General features: G+C 36.7%; 1 protein-coding gene across 1 annotated transcript; it reads left to right on the top strand.

Annotated features, from left to right (window-relative positions):
* The first annotated feature begins 7,503 nt into the window (after window positions 1–7,503).
* LOC108666109 (C-type mannose receptor 2-like) lies at window positions 7,504–15,508 on the top strand. Its single transcript, XM_018152921.2, has 7 exons — window positions 7,504–7,662; window positions 10,078–10,263; window positions 10,966–11,081; window positions 12,763–12,907; window positions 13,756–13,926; window positions 14,259–14,362; window positions 15,349–15,508. Exons 1-7 carry the CDS (start codon window positions 7,620–7,622, stop codon window positions 15,484–15,486), a joined length of 903 nt encoding a protein of 300 aa, XP_018008410.2. The 5' UTR covers window positions 7,504–7,619; the 3' UTR covers window positions 15,487–15,508.
* Window positions 15,509–15,752: the final 244 nt, after the last annotated feature.

The raw sequence follows: 15,752 nt of genomic DNA, 5'->3' as shown, positions 1-15,752 counted from the left end.
CTAATGGAGGTAACAAAAGGCTGGATGAATAGGAACATGATTTCGAAACCGGTCCTCGAAAAATCATAATTAGAAGATGAAAATTAAATTGAATTTTGTGTAATTAAAAATTTTTTAATTTTACAGTTCATTTTGGTGACCAAAGTATTTTAAAACTTGCTGCAGTTGGGGGAGGCGCCCTGCATGACATGATCCGATGATTGTCTATTGCAGGACCGAAGCCCGAGCCCTTGTTGAGGCGCGCTCACTGAGACGAAGTCAGAAGGCGACGCTATTCGTCTCACTGCGCCGTTCATGAGCCAAGACACCACCTAAGAGATGCACGAATCACACACTCAAAATTTGTTAGACATTTGCTTGCAGTGATAGTGCGTGAAGTTTTTTAATGAATTCATAACTACTGAATACATTAGTCAAATTGATCGTAACGACTTTAATTTTATCATAACTTGAAGAAATTTAACTTCTCATGGTCGTTACATCGCAACAAATTATGACAGTTTATAAATTAATGATGCGTACAGTTTATTCAAGTTTTTCCGCGTAGATCGTTCTAAGGTAATTATTTTCTTGAAAATGTTACCAAACATCTCCAGCGAAATGGTAACGGAAAAGTGATAAGAGAACGTGGGGCAGCGCGCCCCCCACTTTTTTTNTTCTCACGGAGTCACGATTTCCTCCCTTATTAAAGCCGCTGCCGGGACGATGCTGATATTCTACTCTCGCTTCCAATTTATTCGTTGAAAGAAAAATTGTTGGCTCTCTCTCAGCAATGGCAATTGTTTTGCATATATATTTCTATTTAAATGAATAATATTCATAATTTTAACTCACAAAAGTAACGCCTGTGTTGGTATACGTCCAGCAATAATACTCAATATAATCTTCTTAACCCTGGCAACTTCTCAGTGCGCAGGGATAATAATCAAAAATATTTTAAACATGAACCAACATTAATTCTTATCAGTAAATTGAGAAGCCAAAGTTGCATCCGACCCATGGATAATGAATACTTCAGTTAGATCTAGAGCTTCATTAAGCAATTGTATGACAAACTAAACTATTTTCACAGCTGTCGTCACAAATATTATTGTGCAGTTCAGTTCAGTATCATGACTACGCGGACAGAACAGAAGGCTGCGAGTTTGTCTATGTATTTAGTGCTAACCCATTCAGCAATTTCATATACAAGTAAACGAGTTATCTTTGAAGAGTTATGGCCTACTAGATGTCATCCCCGAATACTCTGAGTGTAGGAAGAATTTTAGTGTGGTAATGATGAGTAAGGAAAAGATGGAATAGCGGATGATTAATTATGAAAGGTATATCCTGTAAGAGTAATTCGCTACTTTCTGATTATATTTTTACAGTCTGGAACAGTCGTCATATTTTCACAGTCGTCATCGGTTGGAAAACTCGAGGCTCGTTGCCACGTGTGCGACGATGCGTTTGTTAGGAGCGAGTCTGTAGGGAAACACGAGAAAAATGTAAATGCAATGTAAATGTAATGAATCCACAAAAAGTTTAATTTTCTTTGTGCAGAAAAAATACTTTCCAGAAAAGAATGCCATTGGAAACGCTAAAATATATAAATCAGAAACCTACTTCCCTCATTAGACTCATCTGTCATGTTATTTAATATAATCTTCTGCGATAACATAACAAATAAAATCACTAAAGTATACCTCCATTCAATAACAGCTGTTGAATGGGGTTCAAGATTATTTATGCGCGATTAGTTTGCAGAGGAGAAAATTCAAAGAATTTCGAGGCACTGAGATGCATTGCTATAAGGAATATCATTCACCAAGTTATCGCTATGATATAATTGGCTGAATCGCCAGTGGAGCACAGTCGCCGGCATAAACATTCTCCCTCACGAGGTTAGTTTGGCCGAGTTATTCAATGATTTTAGCAGAGGGAAATATGCTTCGTTTTAACAAATATTTGAACATCGAATGCTTCTTCATGACCGAGCGATTGAATGTCCGCGGCTGTCGGACAGAGGCGCCTCATCAAGCCGCTGTTGCCGATATAGGGCGGCAGCGATGCCCAAAACTTGCCTTGTATATCAATTTGAGTTTCATCGTCAAATATTGTGAGTTCCTGGAGGCTCATTGGCAACAGTCATGCGGGTACGGCTTCATCATATGACAAGAAACCCTAGACGCGTTTAACTGTGCAGGGACTCAAAATCGTATAACGGATTATCGGAAATTGCAGTAATGCAACTATATGAGGAAAATGAACGTTGTTTGATATGCATGACTACTGAAGACTTCAGAAATCGAATAGCCTACACAGACAATTGTATTGCAGACTAAACTATTCTCACCTACTGCCCACGCAGTCACAAACAATATTACGCAGCTCAGTTCAGTATCATGCCTACGAACACATAAAAGGTTGTGAGTTTTTCAATTTATTTAACGCCAACTTCCCCTGGAACGTAAAAAATCTAGTCATTATTAAACAGGTATCGCCTGCTTGATGTCTCTTTCTAGCCCACCCGATATAGTGAAATTTATAGTACGATAATGCATGTATCCAATAAGATTTCTAAAGTTTGAAAAAGTCTATCAAAAACTTCTTACATATAATTATTCAGCAACATGAATAACACCCGCATTTTCAAATGATTAATAAAAATAAATGGTGATGTGTGATGAGGGTTTGAATTTTTTACGGGGAGGGAAAACTTGGGTGTAAAATAATCGAGTACCTCTCAGGTTAAATTTCCTAAAATGCAAATGATATTTGAATATATTCTGTCATGGCTCGAGAGCATGGTAATTTGCTATAATATATTCATTAATATGTAGTCGAAGATTATTCCTATTACGGATAATTAAACGATCGAGTAGTAAAAATCCAGTGCTGAAATAATGATATAATGAGCGAAACAAATATCCTATTTCGGTTTGTGCTTCTTCCTTCATGACCGGAAGATACAGTAATAATATCCGCACACCGAAAAGCTCTCAATGTCAATAGATACTATAGCACATGCCTTCCTGTACAATTCCTGCTGTAAAGCGGCTGCTCCCTGCCCCGACCCTGCTGCTAATCAGCTTTCCGGGTGTAAACGGCGCCTATACGTCTCCGAATGTTGACAGTGTTGAGGTATGTTAGGATGCAATTAAGAGGGATGATCTGACTAAGTCGATTTACCGGGCGCGATTTATGTTGATGGAGTAGTGGTAAAGTCCTAAAATTTTGTGTACATATTTACGAATGTTTATATTTTATTAGACAATGTAACGCTAAAATCTACCCTCACAAAATTTTGAACAAAGCGAATTAATTTCAGTATTATTATTGTTATTATCGTTTGTCGGTTTCCAAATTTTTATATAATGGAATTAAAATGAAAGTGTTGGTACTAGAGACTTCCTATAGAAGTCATGCTACGTTCTAAGTAAACGAAGAGGTTTAATAATATAATACCACATTCGATTTATCGAACTTAATCATGTGTAAGGAATATGCATTAATTATAGCATTCGCCTACGGAACACATGTAAAAATAAAATGAAAGTTGGTAAAGACATGTTGGGAAAAATTTCCCAACCTGGCTACTTTGAAATTACAACGAAGAAGTAGAGCCTACTCTGTCTATATAAGACAGAGGCGCAGCTCTCAAAAAGAAGCTACGTTAAATCTTTACTTATCTAATGAAGTTATCCGCCGTCCTAACTGTTCCATTGGTCTTGATTATGCGCCACATTTCTTCTCGTGTATAACTAATGGTTTTATTTTGTTGTGCACAACCCTTGCCGAGTTACTGATTTATTTTGGGTGCATGCTTTTGTCACCTCCTTTGAACACTTTGGCAGGCCCGTCAGGCTCTGTGATAATTATCTATTAAAACATTAAATGCCTAACGTGAAACTAAACTTACTTGATCAATACCTTAAATTCTTAACTATTAATCTTTGTTTGGCGGGTCCCATTAAATCTTCAACTTAACCATAACTTCTCTTTAACTTTAATGCCGAAATGTTCACTTCTCTCGTGGTGTTTATTAACTTTGTGGAACAGTGGCGACCAATAAATTTAAATAATTGTGAGCAGTATTGTCGAGTAAATTTACCGATAAAATTTATGCCACATTAAATGTAATGAACATTAATTTAGGCAGTGAAATATTATTGTATAATTAATTTCCGCCTATGTTTGTTTCTTTTGTAACATCATGTTCAAATGTGCTACGTTGATTCATAAATGTCTTTTGATATTTGAATGCAATATGTCATGTTCTACTCTATACTTTTTCTACCATTTTACCAATAAGGTAATGTATGTTATCTACTCAATTGCATTAACTGTAAAAGTAATGAATTGATGTATTGAGATATCCAAGTGATTTCGAACGGTAGATTTAATCTTTAAAAGTAGATTAAACTGTAACATTTCTTTATTGTACAGTCATGAGTAGATACAGCCGTCAAAGACTGGCAGTTCATTTGCATCTCGAAGAGTTCAACGTGCCATACTGAATGCTGACTCGATTTATTGAAGACAATCAGTAATTTTTTTTCTCCCTCTGAATGGTCGAGAAATATATTTTTTAGCGACCCTCATTCTTTGCAACGATGTCAATACCCTGCGTGTATTGAGCAGATAATTTTCTTATGAGGATGTAATGTATTTACAATTACGTTGCTTCTTTATTTCGTTGCTATTATTATTCGTTGCACTATTAATAAACGTGTTTTCTTGAAAACAACAACGTGCATTATACTATAAAAAGGTGAATTGTTTGAGTTGAATATACAATTTCTGTGATTATGTTGATTGCGCTAAGTTATTAACTAACTTGTCTAACGCTTGATCATGTTGTGCGAAATTTTTATATTTTCATAATGCTTGCCTTAACGCCGACCATTGATCCCGTAATCCATGTAAAGAATTCGACCTCATTCACCGACACTTTCTTTTGCTATAAACGCAAAGAATTAAATGACGATGCAAGCAGAAAATCTGCTGACATTGCGAAATTGTCTGTTCGAAATCGCTATGTAAGCGAGATATATTAGCGCTCAGCGATGGCAATTAATGAGATCTTTAATAAGACTAGCGATCTAATTAAAGCACATAGCAATAGCACGGTTCTTATAGTTCATTCTTGATGAGACTTGCCAAGTGCAAGAGATATCGTGATATAATCAATAATGATGAGATTATTTTAACCCCATGTCACTGAGATCATTCAAGTGGACGAACCGAAGTTAAAAGTTGATAACTTTCCTGTTAAATTGCTCGTGTATGTATCTTCATTTTGCCACTAATTCGAACGATGCTTGATATCAACAAGATGTTTTCTTGATTTTGATTAAGATCGAGGACGATCATTCTCCGAAGGGGGGTCGTGTCCGAGAGTAGGTCGCGGAAACAAGTCCTAATGTGTTTACCAACAGACCTAGTTAGCTATTGAGTCCACGAGTCAACATCTGATAGACACGTGATAGATCACGCGATCAAGACCTCAGTAGTGGGCGGAAGCGAACGTTATAAAAGGTCTAGCAACCTTAAGCAGAGCCCCCAGTAGCTGATGAGCACTCCGCGATGTAGCGTGTCGGTAGAGTTCTCCGACCTTACGGTCGATGCCGTAGCTTATAACTCTGTATCGCAACTCTGTATAACCACCCCGTATACAAGATACGTTATCTGGACTTATGTGTCTTACTTATCCCTCACTACCTTAGTCAACGAAACCCGATCCTCAGGTAGAGCTTAATATAATGAGTTCAATATCATAGTTTGTAGTTAATTTACAACCTGTGACAATATAAATGAGGTTTAGAGGCTTTACGAAAAGACTAATATACCAATATATATTATTTAATATACTATAGATATTGAAAACATAGATATGAATAAGTAGATAAGGCAATATTTTGAATAGTAGATCATAGAAAAATTTTTTGTCCTACGGCCAATTTTGATGAATAACAATATGACGTTGTCAGAATTTTGTGTTCTGAAAGTCCTGTTCCAATTTTATAGCACGGCCAGTTTAACCCTCTTAACCTGACACTAATCACCCGCAACCCTCGCGGTAACGTCGAGCTAACCTTGCAGGTTATAATTCCGACTTCAAGTTAACAAAAATTATAATTATAGGGCATTCTTCAATATTAACTACTAATATTTGGAAGTAGTAATTGTAATGATAATGAAAAGTAATACTATTTATTATAATTATTAATGTGCTGAATGTGTAATGTGGTGTACGGTGTATTGACGTGTTTTAATGCTGTAACTGTGCGGGTATCAACAAACATCTACACTAGGACCACTTTCAGCCTCTACACGAAAATATTATATCTAATCCAAAATTTTACCTCTAATCAAAAATTTTGCTCTCTAATCTCAAAATTTTTTCGTCAAAACCGAATTTTCCCACTCTAATCCGAAATTATTGCTTATGATCCAAAATTTTACCCTCTAATCTAAAATTTTCATTCGAATCCGAAATTTTGCCCTCTAATCCTCAAAATTTTCTCTTTTTATCATAAAATTTCCTTAGAACCAGCTTAGCCAGCTACTCTTTAGCGTTTTGATACGAGGCCAGTAGCACGGTAAATATACGAGGCCAGTAGCACGGTAAATATACGAGGCCAGTAGCACGGCAATATACGAGGCCAGTAGCACAATAAATATACGAGACCTGTAGCACGGTAAATATTCGAGGCAAGTAGCACGATAAGTAATGACCAAGTATTTAATATTTGTAGTGGCCACCAATATATTCAACGCAACTGTCTTTCATAACTTCAACGCTAGACTCGTTATTATACTCGGATGACGTTCTCCTACACTCGACTGGTGAGTCATACCCTACTTGAACTTTTATGTTATTTTTGTTGCATCTTATATTTTGGAATAAGTAATTCTATGTGAAATACGCAGTTTTTGCCTGTTTTCCTCATCTGTTAATCATTTCCCGGGTCCGTTTTTGCAGGTTGGAACTATATATTGCAGGTCGGCAAAAACTTTCCTCCTGTAAGCTCTATTCATGTAAGTAGCACCAATACTCCAGCCATTATTCATTCGTCGTCGTCGTATTGTATTTTTGATTCATTAACTACCAAGATTAATCATTATTCATGTTTGATTATTCCGTTAACTTCTTTGCAAATGAATTCTATAGTATGAATTCTTGAATTTTTTTCTGCAGCCACTCCGAATGCTAGCGAACCGTAACCCTTAAGAACAAGATAACTCAAGTATAATGTTTTTTGATACTAGTTCTTATCTTTATTTTATATTCTCGGACCGCTAATATATCAGTAGTTTTCTCGAAAATATTGACATTTGTGAGTCCAAGTACGAACCAATGCACATGTTGCGTTCACAACACTCGCCTAGAATAGCTATTGTCATGAGAATATACCTGACCTTGTCGTGTAATCAGTGAATCTGTGAGAAATGCCAACCTGCTGTGCACGATATAAATACGGTAACTTATAGATCAACGCACTGCATACTTGATGGTATTTCTCCTGAAAATACTTTCCCTTCAAGAGGCTTAATAAACTTGTTGACTTTCGTTTGTATTTATATTTACAAAAGGTTTCATTCAGAGTTATATAACCCTATATAGGACCACCCGGATGTTTCCGTCGACGATCATCTGCTTGCTACTGCTCTTCATCGGTGAGTGTCTTCTGCATAGGAATTAGAACAACCAGGAATTAGAACTGTCGGCTTTTTCTAATTAGTGCCAGCTTATGTTAGTGTCTGCTTATTATTATTAAGAGTGTAGTCAAGTGGCAGCAAAATAATTTGTCGAATCGTGACATTAATAAAGGCAGTGAAAATCATTCAGCAACTCTGGCTGATTTAACAAAAAATTTCACAATGTTTTATACTTTTTTTCAAATTAGTACGATGTCAAGTGCACAATTTTGATTGAAAATCTGTCACACCTGACCATCATGGATTTTGGTTAAATTTTACACATTAATTGGATCCTGTTTAAAACCAACTCTGAAAAAACTTCAGCTCAAAATATGTAAAACTTTATATGATCGCGCGGCGCCAAATCTCCAACTTCAGGTCACTTCTGTGGCATGTCTGTGCTGGCCTCGAGTGAGGTGGCCGCAGGACTTGAAGAAGTGCTTCTAAAAAAATTCTCAATAGTTTATTGTTGTTTTTTTGGGTAGAATGAGGTCAAACTTGCCCGAAAATCAAAAGTATAGAAAAATTAACAAGTTCAGTGCCCTGAATATCACAGGAAAATATATAAATCTTCATGATATCGGTACAGTCTATTGCCAACATACGTAACATTTTATACAAAAATACCGATAATTCACTTGATTTTTTTTCAGTAATAATCATCTAAAATTAAAACAAAAATTAAAAAAAAAGTTAAAGAGAAGTGTTGTAAAAATGCTCATAAAAGAAAAACGACGATGAAAATGAAAAATCGGGGCTTTAGAGCCGCTGAATAATTTCGTTACGAATCGAATGATATGTGTCTCGATTGGTAGCTTGTGATTTGCAAAAGTTATTAACTTCTTTAAAGTACCCCTTTATTGCCGTTTCTTATTAATTTCACGTCTTTTTTACTTTTTTCAAAAAAATTCATTCAAACAAAATTTTTTTTATCTTACATATTACATATGTGCGTAAAATTTACATGTGTGTGTGAAAAATTTCCCGGACCGAAATGGTCCCCTTAACAGTATTTTTGAACACAAACTTTAGTAAGTTCTGCTTAACTAATTTGGTTGAAACAGTTTAGTTAGAGACAGAAAATTTTGTACTATAACATATACCTGTATGTTAATCCTAGCCATGGTGTTCTTCTTGCTAAGGAAGAAAACTTAGTTTAAAAATGCTGCATTTGGCTCATTATTGCACCACATTGGATAATCGAGAAATTCTTTTAAATCAGATTCTTCATTGCAAAAGGCAGTAGAATACTTTGTTTAGATACCTATGCAGGTGACAGCTCAGCTAGTTAGTGGCGAAACGTACATGAATTTGCTGCTTTCTTTTTCGCTATATAGTTTTTCAGTTTTGAAATGCCATACTTTTTTCAAGAGGCTTTCTCTAATTTTTTGAAAGTCGACTCATTTGTTTTCATACATCCTTATTTGTTGGAAATTTCCAAGTTTATTAATGCTTATTCGCATTTACGTAATATAATGCAGATTTGAGTCGTTTATGTCATCCAGGTGAATAAGCGCGTGTCAAAAATGAAAAGCTGCCACAGGAAGCAACATAGTCTACAGGAATGAAGAAGAATGGATTTTAATACAATTATTACCATAGCTAAAATTACTTATTATTTTTGTAAATTATTATTATTATTATTTATTACCCATAGCTAGAATTAGCGTTTGTTCTACAGAATTTTCTCTTTGTAATAAATGCTGTTTCAACAAAATTGGTATACTGCAACTATTCAAATATTGTCGAAAAATGGCTCCGAGGCTTCTATTAGCAATTTTACATAATTATTACTGAAAAATCAAAATGAATTACGGTCTTTCTTGTGTATTCAATGTTTCGCATGTTGGCAATCGACTGTACAATTATCGTGGAAATTTATACATTTTCTTGTGATTCACAGGGCACTGAACTTGTTGATTTTTTCTGCACTGTTGATTTTCGGGCAAGTTTGACCTTATTCTAGCAAAAAAGTATCAACAATAAACTATCGAGAAAATTTTTTATTATACGCACCTCCTCAAGTCCTTTCGGCACCTCAATTTTCAAATCAGGAGCCAGCATAGACATGCCACAGCAGTGACCTGAAGTTGGAGAATTTGCGCCGCATGATCGGGGACATTTTCACCACCCTTCCTTTGTGGGCCCATAATTTTAAACTTTTTCGTATTTTCAGCTGAAAATTTGGCCTATTCGGGTTGAAATATGTACTAAAATATGTGTGATCCTTTGTCAAAATGGTCAGGTGGGTACTCATTGTTCACTTGACATGGAATGGCCCAAAGCCCTCATTGGTTGTCCTTTGATCCTATTGTTGAAGTTTTAGTATAATTCACGCGCCTAAGCATGACAAATTGTTTGTATTATCAAATTCGAATTCTCATATGGCAGGCGCTGTCGCAGCCAACTGTCCAGAAGCCTATGAGGTCGTCGGGTCCAAGTGCATCCACCGTTACACGGGTGGACATCTGACGTACGACGAAGCGGCCACTTACTGCACCCAGCACTTCGGCAGGCTGCCTGTGCTTAAAGACTGTGCTTCCTTCACTGATGTCGCCACCTATGTTAACGATGGATGTAAGGTTATAACAGAAAAACATTTAAAATCAATTAACTTGCATAGTTAAAAAATTTGCTTTCAAAATGTTTGTCATCTATGAGACATTGTAAGTCGACCCTCATAAGTTAGGAGTCAATTTTAGCAAAAAAGTCTCTTCCTATGCATCGACTTGATATTTAGTGATACCGGAATTTCAGCGAACACAATTCATCTGTCACATGACTTCTGATTAATTTTCTTGCAATATCATTATGACTATATTATCATTAGACAAACACTGTGCATGCCTCTACGCTGATTTTTGAAAACTTGGTAAGTCGGCATGCCCTGTCAGCCGCGGGTGGAAGAATTTGATTCTACACTAATGTTCTACTGCAGTACTTATTCACTCACAATTGGCCCTGTGCACAACACACAGCTTCTGTGTGATAGCCGAAAATGTCAGGTGGCCGTACCACTCGGCTTGCGGTGACCGAGCAGCTGCTACCCTAACCAAATTCAGAGGCGTGGCAGCTTCTGATACGTGGAATCATAAGCTGAGGCGGACCTAAATTTTAACAGGGTAGGGGTGCAAAAGCTGCGCAACTCGAGGAGGTGGCCAGGTAGTTAAGAAACGGCGACAGGACAACAGGCTCTAATCAACGCTAAAAGCTCTATATTAATTAATATTATTATTACATAATAATATTTCTATTACTATTAACGTTTCACTCCATCAGACGCAATTGATTTGAACAACGGCTACTGGTTAGGCGCGACCAATGGAACGCTCACCAATGTTTGGCAGTGGAGTGACGGAGCGGCCGTGCAAATGAACGCTCCGTACTGGGCGATGGTGAGTCAATCCATGTTTTTTCTGTAAATGACACAACATATTTGCTCTATGGAAGAATATTTTCTATGAAATTTTAAATGGATGAAGCTCAACTAAGTTACGACTAGATGCAAAAGAATTGAACAATTTAATATGCCAAACAGTATTATAATATTGGGGTGAACTTACTTAGAATTAACTGAAAACAGAAGGCAAAGTTCAGAGTGTCTCTTAAAAAAAGTCACTTTTAATTCTCCTGTTAGAAATAACATTGATTTGCAGTCTTAAATCTATGAAGATTTAGTAGACAAATCGTTATTCTCACTCATCTTATGTTTGTGTTTGATTCGACCTACCCAAATAAAAATTATTTGTGGAGTATCGATGATTATAATTGGTGGCTATTGGTGGAAATTATAGGTGGGAGCACCGATGGCGCACCGATGGCATGTCCGGCCTATGTTCCTTCTATATCCTGCTGATCACGACCTTAACATATAAACCCTTATTCTACAAATAACTTACCCACTGGCGCCGATGGCGAATCGATGAGCCATCAATGACTACCTCTCGAATTAGGTCGATAAAATTTTTCCGTTAGTTTTAAATCAAATGCTTGTGCATTCTCACATTGCTCGACATTCCTTCCAAATACGATCAAACATTTTGAGGATTATGTATGCACATCAAGCATGGCGGCACAGCAACAATGTCGGAAATGTAGCAGGAACAAATAATCAGTGCCATGTACAAAACTCGTGAGAAATCGACATGAAGAAAAGTCCCTGCCTAAGTCTGCTCGGATCGATCTCAAGTCTCTCGCACGCATAACCAAGCCTCTACCGCTGAGACATCGGAGATTCGTGGAGGACTTACCAAACGAATCATGTTGAGGGATTTAACTGAAGTATTACAGTTTTAATTTTATCAATTATTAATAAAAAAATCCACTACTATGCTGATAAAATGGTTCCATTAACCACTGTTTACTCGAACACGTTATTATGTTCCTCAAAATGGCAGCTGAAAGAAATTCCTTTTATTATCTATTTAAGTTTATTTATTTGAAAATTATATCATTTTCCAAAAAGGGAAATTTAGAAAGATTTTCAACGGAAATATTTTTGTGGAAAATAAAGAATGTTTAGAGGATAAAATTGACATCATTCGGCTTTGAAATGTCAGGGGTGAAATTCTTTCAACAATCCGAGCCGATATTTTTTATCTACCCTAATATATGGATAACCTGTCACGTAGGAATGATGCTGAGACCACATTATTATATAAGTAAACTTTAAATCAAAATAATTATGTGACAAGAAAAGCAAATTTCTCATAAATAGATAAATTACCATATCAATGTCGGGCCGTAGAGAACTGCTTTGTATCTTCCAGCGTAAAGAGAACATTTTTTTTCCAAAAACGACAGAGTTTTTGACTAGCAATCTAACAATAACACATTTTACAGGCAAGGCGTAGCAAGGATCGTTTCGCCCCATATAATGTAGCATGCCTACCTATAACCATAGGTGCACCACCCTTAATTATTATTTGGGTAGCAGGGAATCTTTACTGCTTGATGACATTCAGTAGTTAGCGCTAGAAATATTTCAGCTGACCTACTTATTGCATTGAGTGATACATGTGATACAATTGATCGAAAAACTTACAACCGCTCCCTCTAGTTAGATATGTTCCTCAGGATTCTGGATATGATTGGACAACAGAACCTTCGGGCGGAACGCGTCAGAACTGTGCTTATATAAGGGGTGACATGGGCTGGTTATTTCGAGATGCCGGGTGTACAGGCATTGAATATCCACTGTGCTCAAGACCGTCAGTAGATGGTGAGTTACTCTTCTATTTTGAAGCCTTGGAAGGTAACCTGAACAGAAAAGTGGGGAGAGTAAACACTTTGTGGAGGAAAAGGTTCTAAAATTTTGATTATTTTATGCATTCAACTGCCAAATTAATCCCCTCGAAATAATTCTACAAGCTAACTGCAGAATTAATTACAAAATTGTTATAAGTTTGTACGTAACTTTGAATTGACTATTTAATTTTCAGGAGTTAGCTCTCAATATTAGGTTGATATCTTAAAAAATTTACGGCAAAGTGAAGCAATTCAATAGATGTTGCAAGATTATCAAAAAGAACAAGGAAAAGTAACCATAATGAAGAAGAGCTAAAAAACGTACAGCCTTCCAGCTTAATAAAGAATATTAGGTGAGGGGCAACAAGCAATATGCATTATGGAATCTCTGTGCAGTCAGCGTGTTTACTTCTGGATTTTTATCATTTTATCTTGCTTGATTTCATACTGATGTTATTGCGACATGGCACCTATTGAACTTGAAGCTTGCATCAGTAAATATTTACTGTCATCCGGCACAGCTTGTACCTGAGGCTTCCATGAACATTGCTTGTTGTACATAGAACGCTTACGTTTATAGTTGCATGGCAATATCTATAGTTCTGATAATAAACTCTGCAGTTAAGCAGGATGTAAGGTCATGAAATAAATTTGGTTAAGTCAGATTAAACGCACGAATGGCCGGACCCTAGGCTAAGCAGAGCCATTCTCTTATGCAATGGCTTCCTGAGCATATATAATATCCAGCTTCCAAGATATAATTTAATCTAATATCGTTCAATCATTCCACACTTAATATCATGGATATGAATCCTACTGCAGGTCTCTGCCAGCATCCTTTTGTTTTGGTTGGCACTCAATGTATTCACATAATTTCAACCGGATACTACTGGCACGAGGCTCGTACTCAGTGTGAACTGGTCGGTGGGAATCTGATTGTTGTAGACGACTGCGATCAGTACCACAAGGTTGTCCTCTACCTCGCTGAACAAGGTAACCGTTTGAAAAGTTCTATATAATCTTTCAAAACAAACATTGCCTATCAAACCCTAATGAATTTTGTACTTTTAAATTTAATTAAGATAACTAAGACCAGATCTGCGAGGTTGAGGTTTCATACGCGAGTGATGATACCATGATTAATTTCAATTTACTCCCACCAGCCTAACGCCTTCAAAAATTGGTTAACTCTGTAGAACTCCCCATTATCAATTTATTGACATTTATATCGTGAGTGTCAGGGAAACAGCAGCGGTTTTATTCAGAATAATATTTCGAAACTTACTTCCTTATCCCCTAGATTTTTTACCTCTTTTCTGGATAAGGATACAGTAGCTGTTGGCTCGGAGGCTCAGATGAGGCCGAGGAAGGGCAATGGCGCTGGATTGATGGTTCGCTGATGACCATGGGACTGCCTTACTGGTCAACTGTAAGCATACTGACTCATATATATTTGAAAGAAGTGCACGAATAAAACTGAGCAGCAAACTCAGAAATGAGTAATCATATCAGATTTTGAAAACAATGGAAATTAAATGTTATCTATCGAAGCTGAATGTCGGTGATGTAATCATTACAGGATAGTGGTATTGTCAAGTAGTTTACCTAGCGTAATTCTGGGCATTAAATTCACCTCTCAGATTCAAATGCAAAAGTAATATGTCATAATGAATCATATGAAAATGAAATTAGTTCATCTCGAGGTCGAGAATTAACTGCAAAGATAATTTGCTGTTCTCCATGGACAAGATTTCGCGAATTTCTTTAGCTTGTTCAAGCAACTACAAGCCAAACTTATTTCCTAACAACAGTTTATTTCATGGAAAATCTCTTCGGTTCTTAGTTGCCATAGAAAAAGTGGGTTCTGCACTGCATGACTTGATTTCATGATTTGATTTGCTCAACTTACTAATTTTTGACTGAGACACTTATATTTTTATACACGTATAAACTTAATATCAAAAGTTACTTTTCTCGACTGTAGATATCTGAAATCAATTGACTATGAAGCATACTTTTTACTGTGAATTATGTCTCCAGTCAAATAAGTTCTGGGAATTAGATCAGTGAGGTTAACTGAAGTAAATGGATTTTAATTAAAATTTTCAATCGATGTATTTAACGATTTAATCGCAAACTTATAACAAAACCAAATTTTGGCAGATTTCAGTTAGAAATGTATTAAAAAGTACGGTATGTATAAAATATGAAAACCTGGGATAGAATAAATTCATTTTAGGAACACAAAACTTTGAAGAATCCATGATCATGTAATTTAAACAATATATATCTGCCTTTCTGATGCAAATGATGTAACAATCAACACCCTGGGTGATTGTTGAAACAATCATCCAGGGTGATTGTTACATTGATGTAACAACAACAATAGAAGATGTTTGCTTTATTCTTGCGCAGGCTGCAAGTGCGGAGCAAGAACCCAACAATCCTGGACAGCAGAACTGCCTAGAGCTAAATTGCGCGCATATGTATCGCTTCAGCAGCGCGTGGTGCACTGATTTGCGCCGGGTGGTCTGTGAGGCAGACCCCATCTAGAGGAGTGCTGTTCATGCCTTATCTGGAGGAGTGCTGTTCATGTCTCATCTAGAGGAGTGCTGTTCATGTCTCACCTAGAGGAGTGCTGTTCATATCTCATCTAGAGGAGTGCTGTTCATGTCCATCTAGAGGAGTGCTGTTCATGCCCCATCTAGAGGAGTGCTGTTCATGTCTCATCTGGAGGGGTGCTGTTCATGTCCATCTAGAGGAGTGCTGTTCATGCCCCATCTAGAGGAGTGCTGTTCATGTCTCATCTGGAGGAGTGC

Source organism: Hyalella azteca, unplaced genomic scaffold (genome assembly GCF_000764305.2).
Source record: "Hyalella azteca isolate HAZT.00-mixed unplaced genomic scaffold, Hazt_2.0.2 contig13217, whole genome shotgun sequence".
Lineage (NCBI taxonomy): Eukaryota > Metazoa > Arthropoda > Malacostraca > Amphipoda > Hyalellidae > Hyalella > Hyalella azteca.
This window is presented reverse-complemented; position numbering and strand designations above follow the sequence as displayed.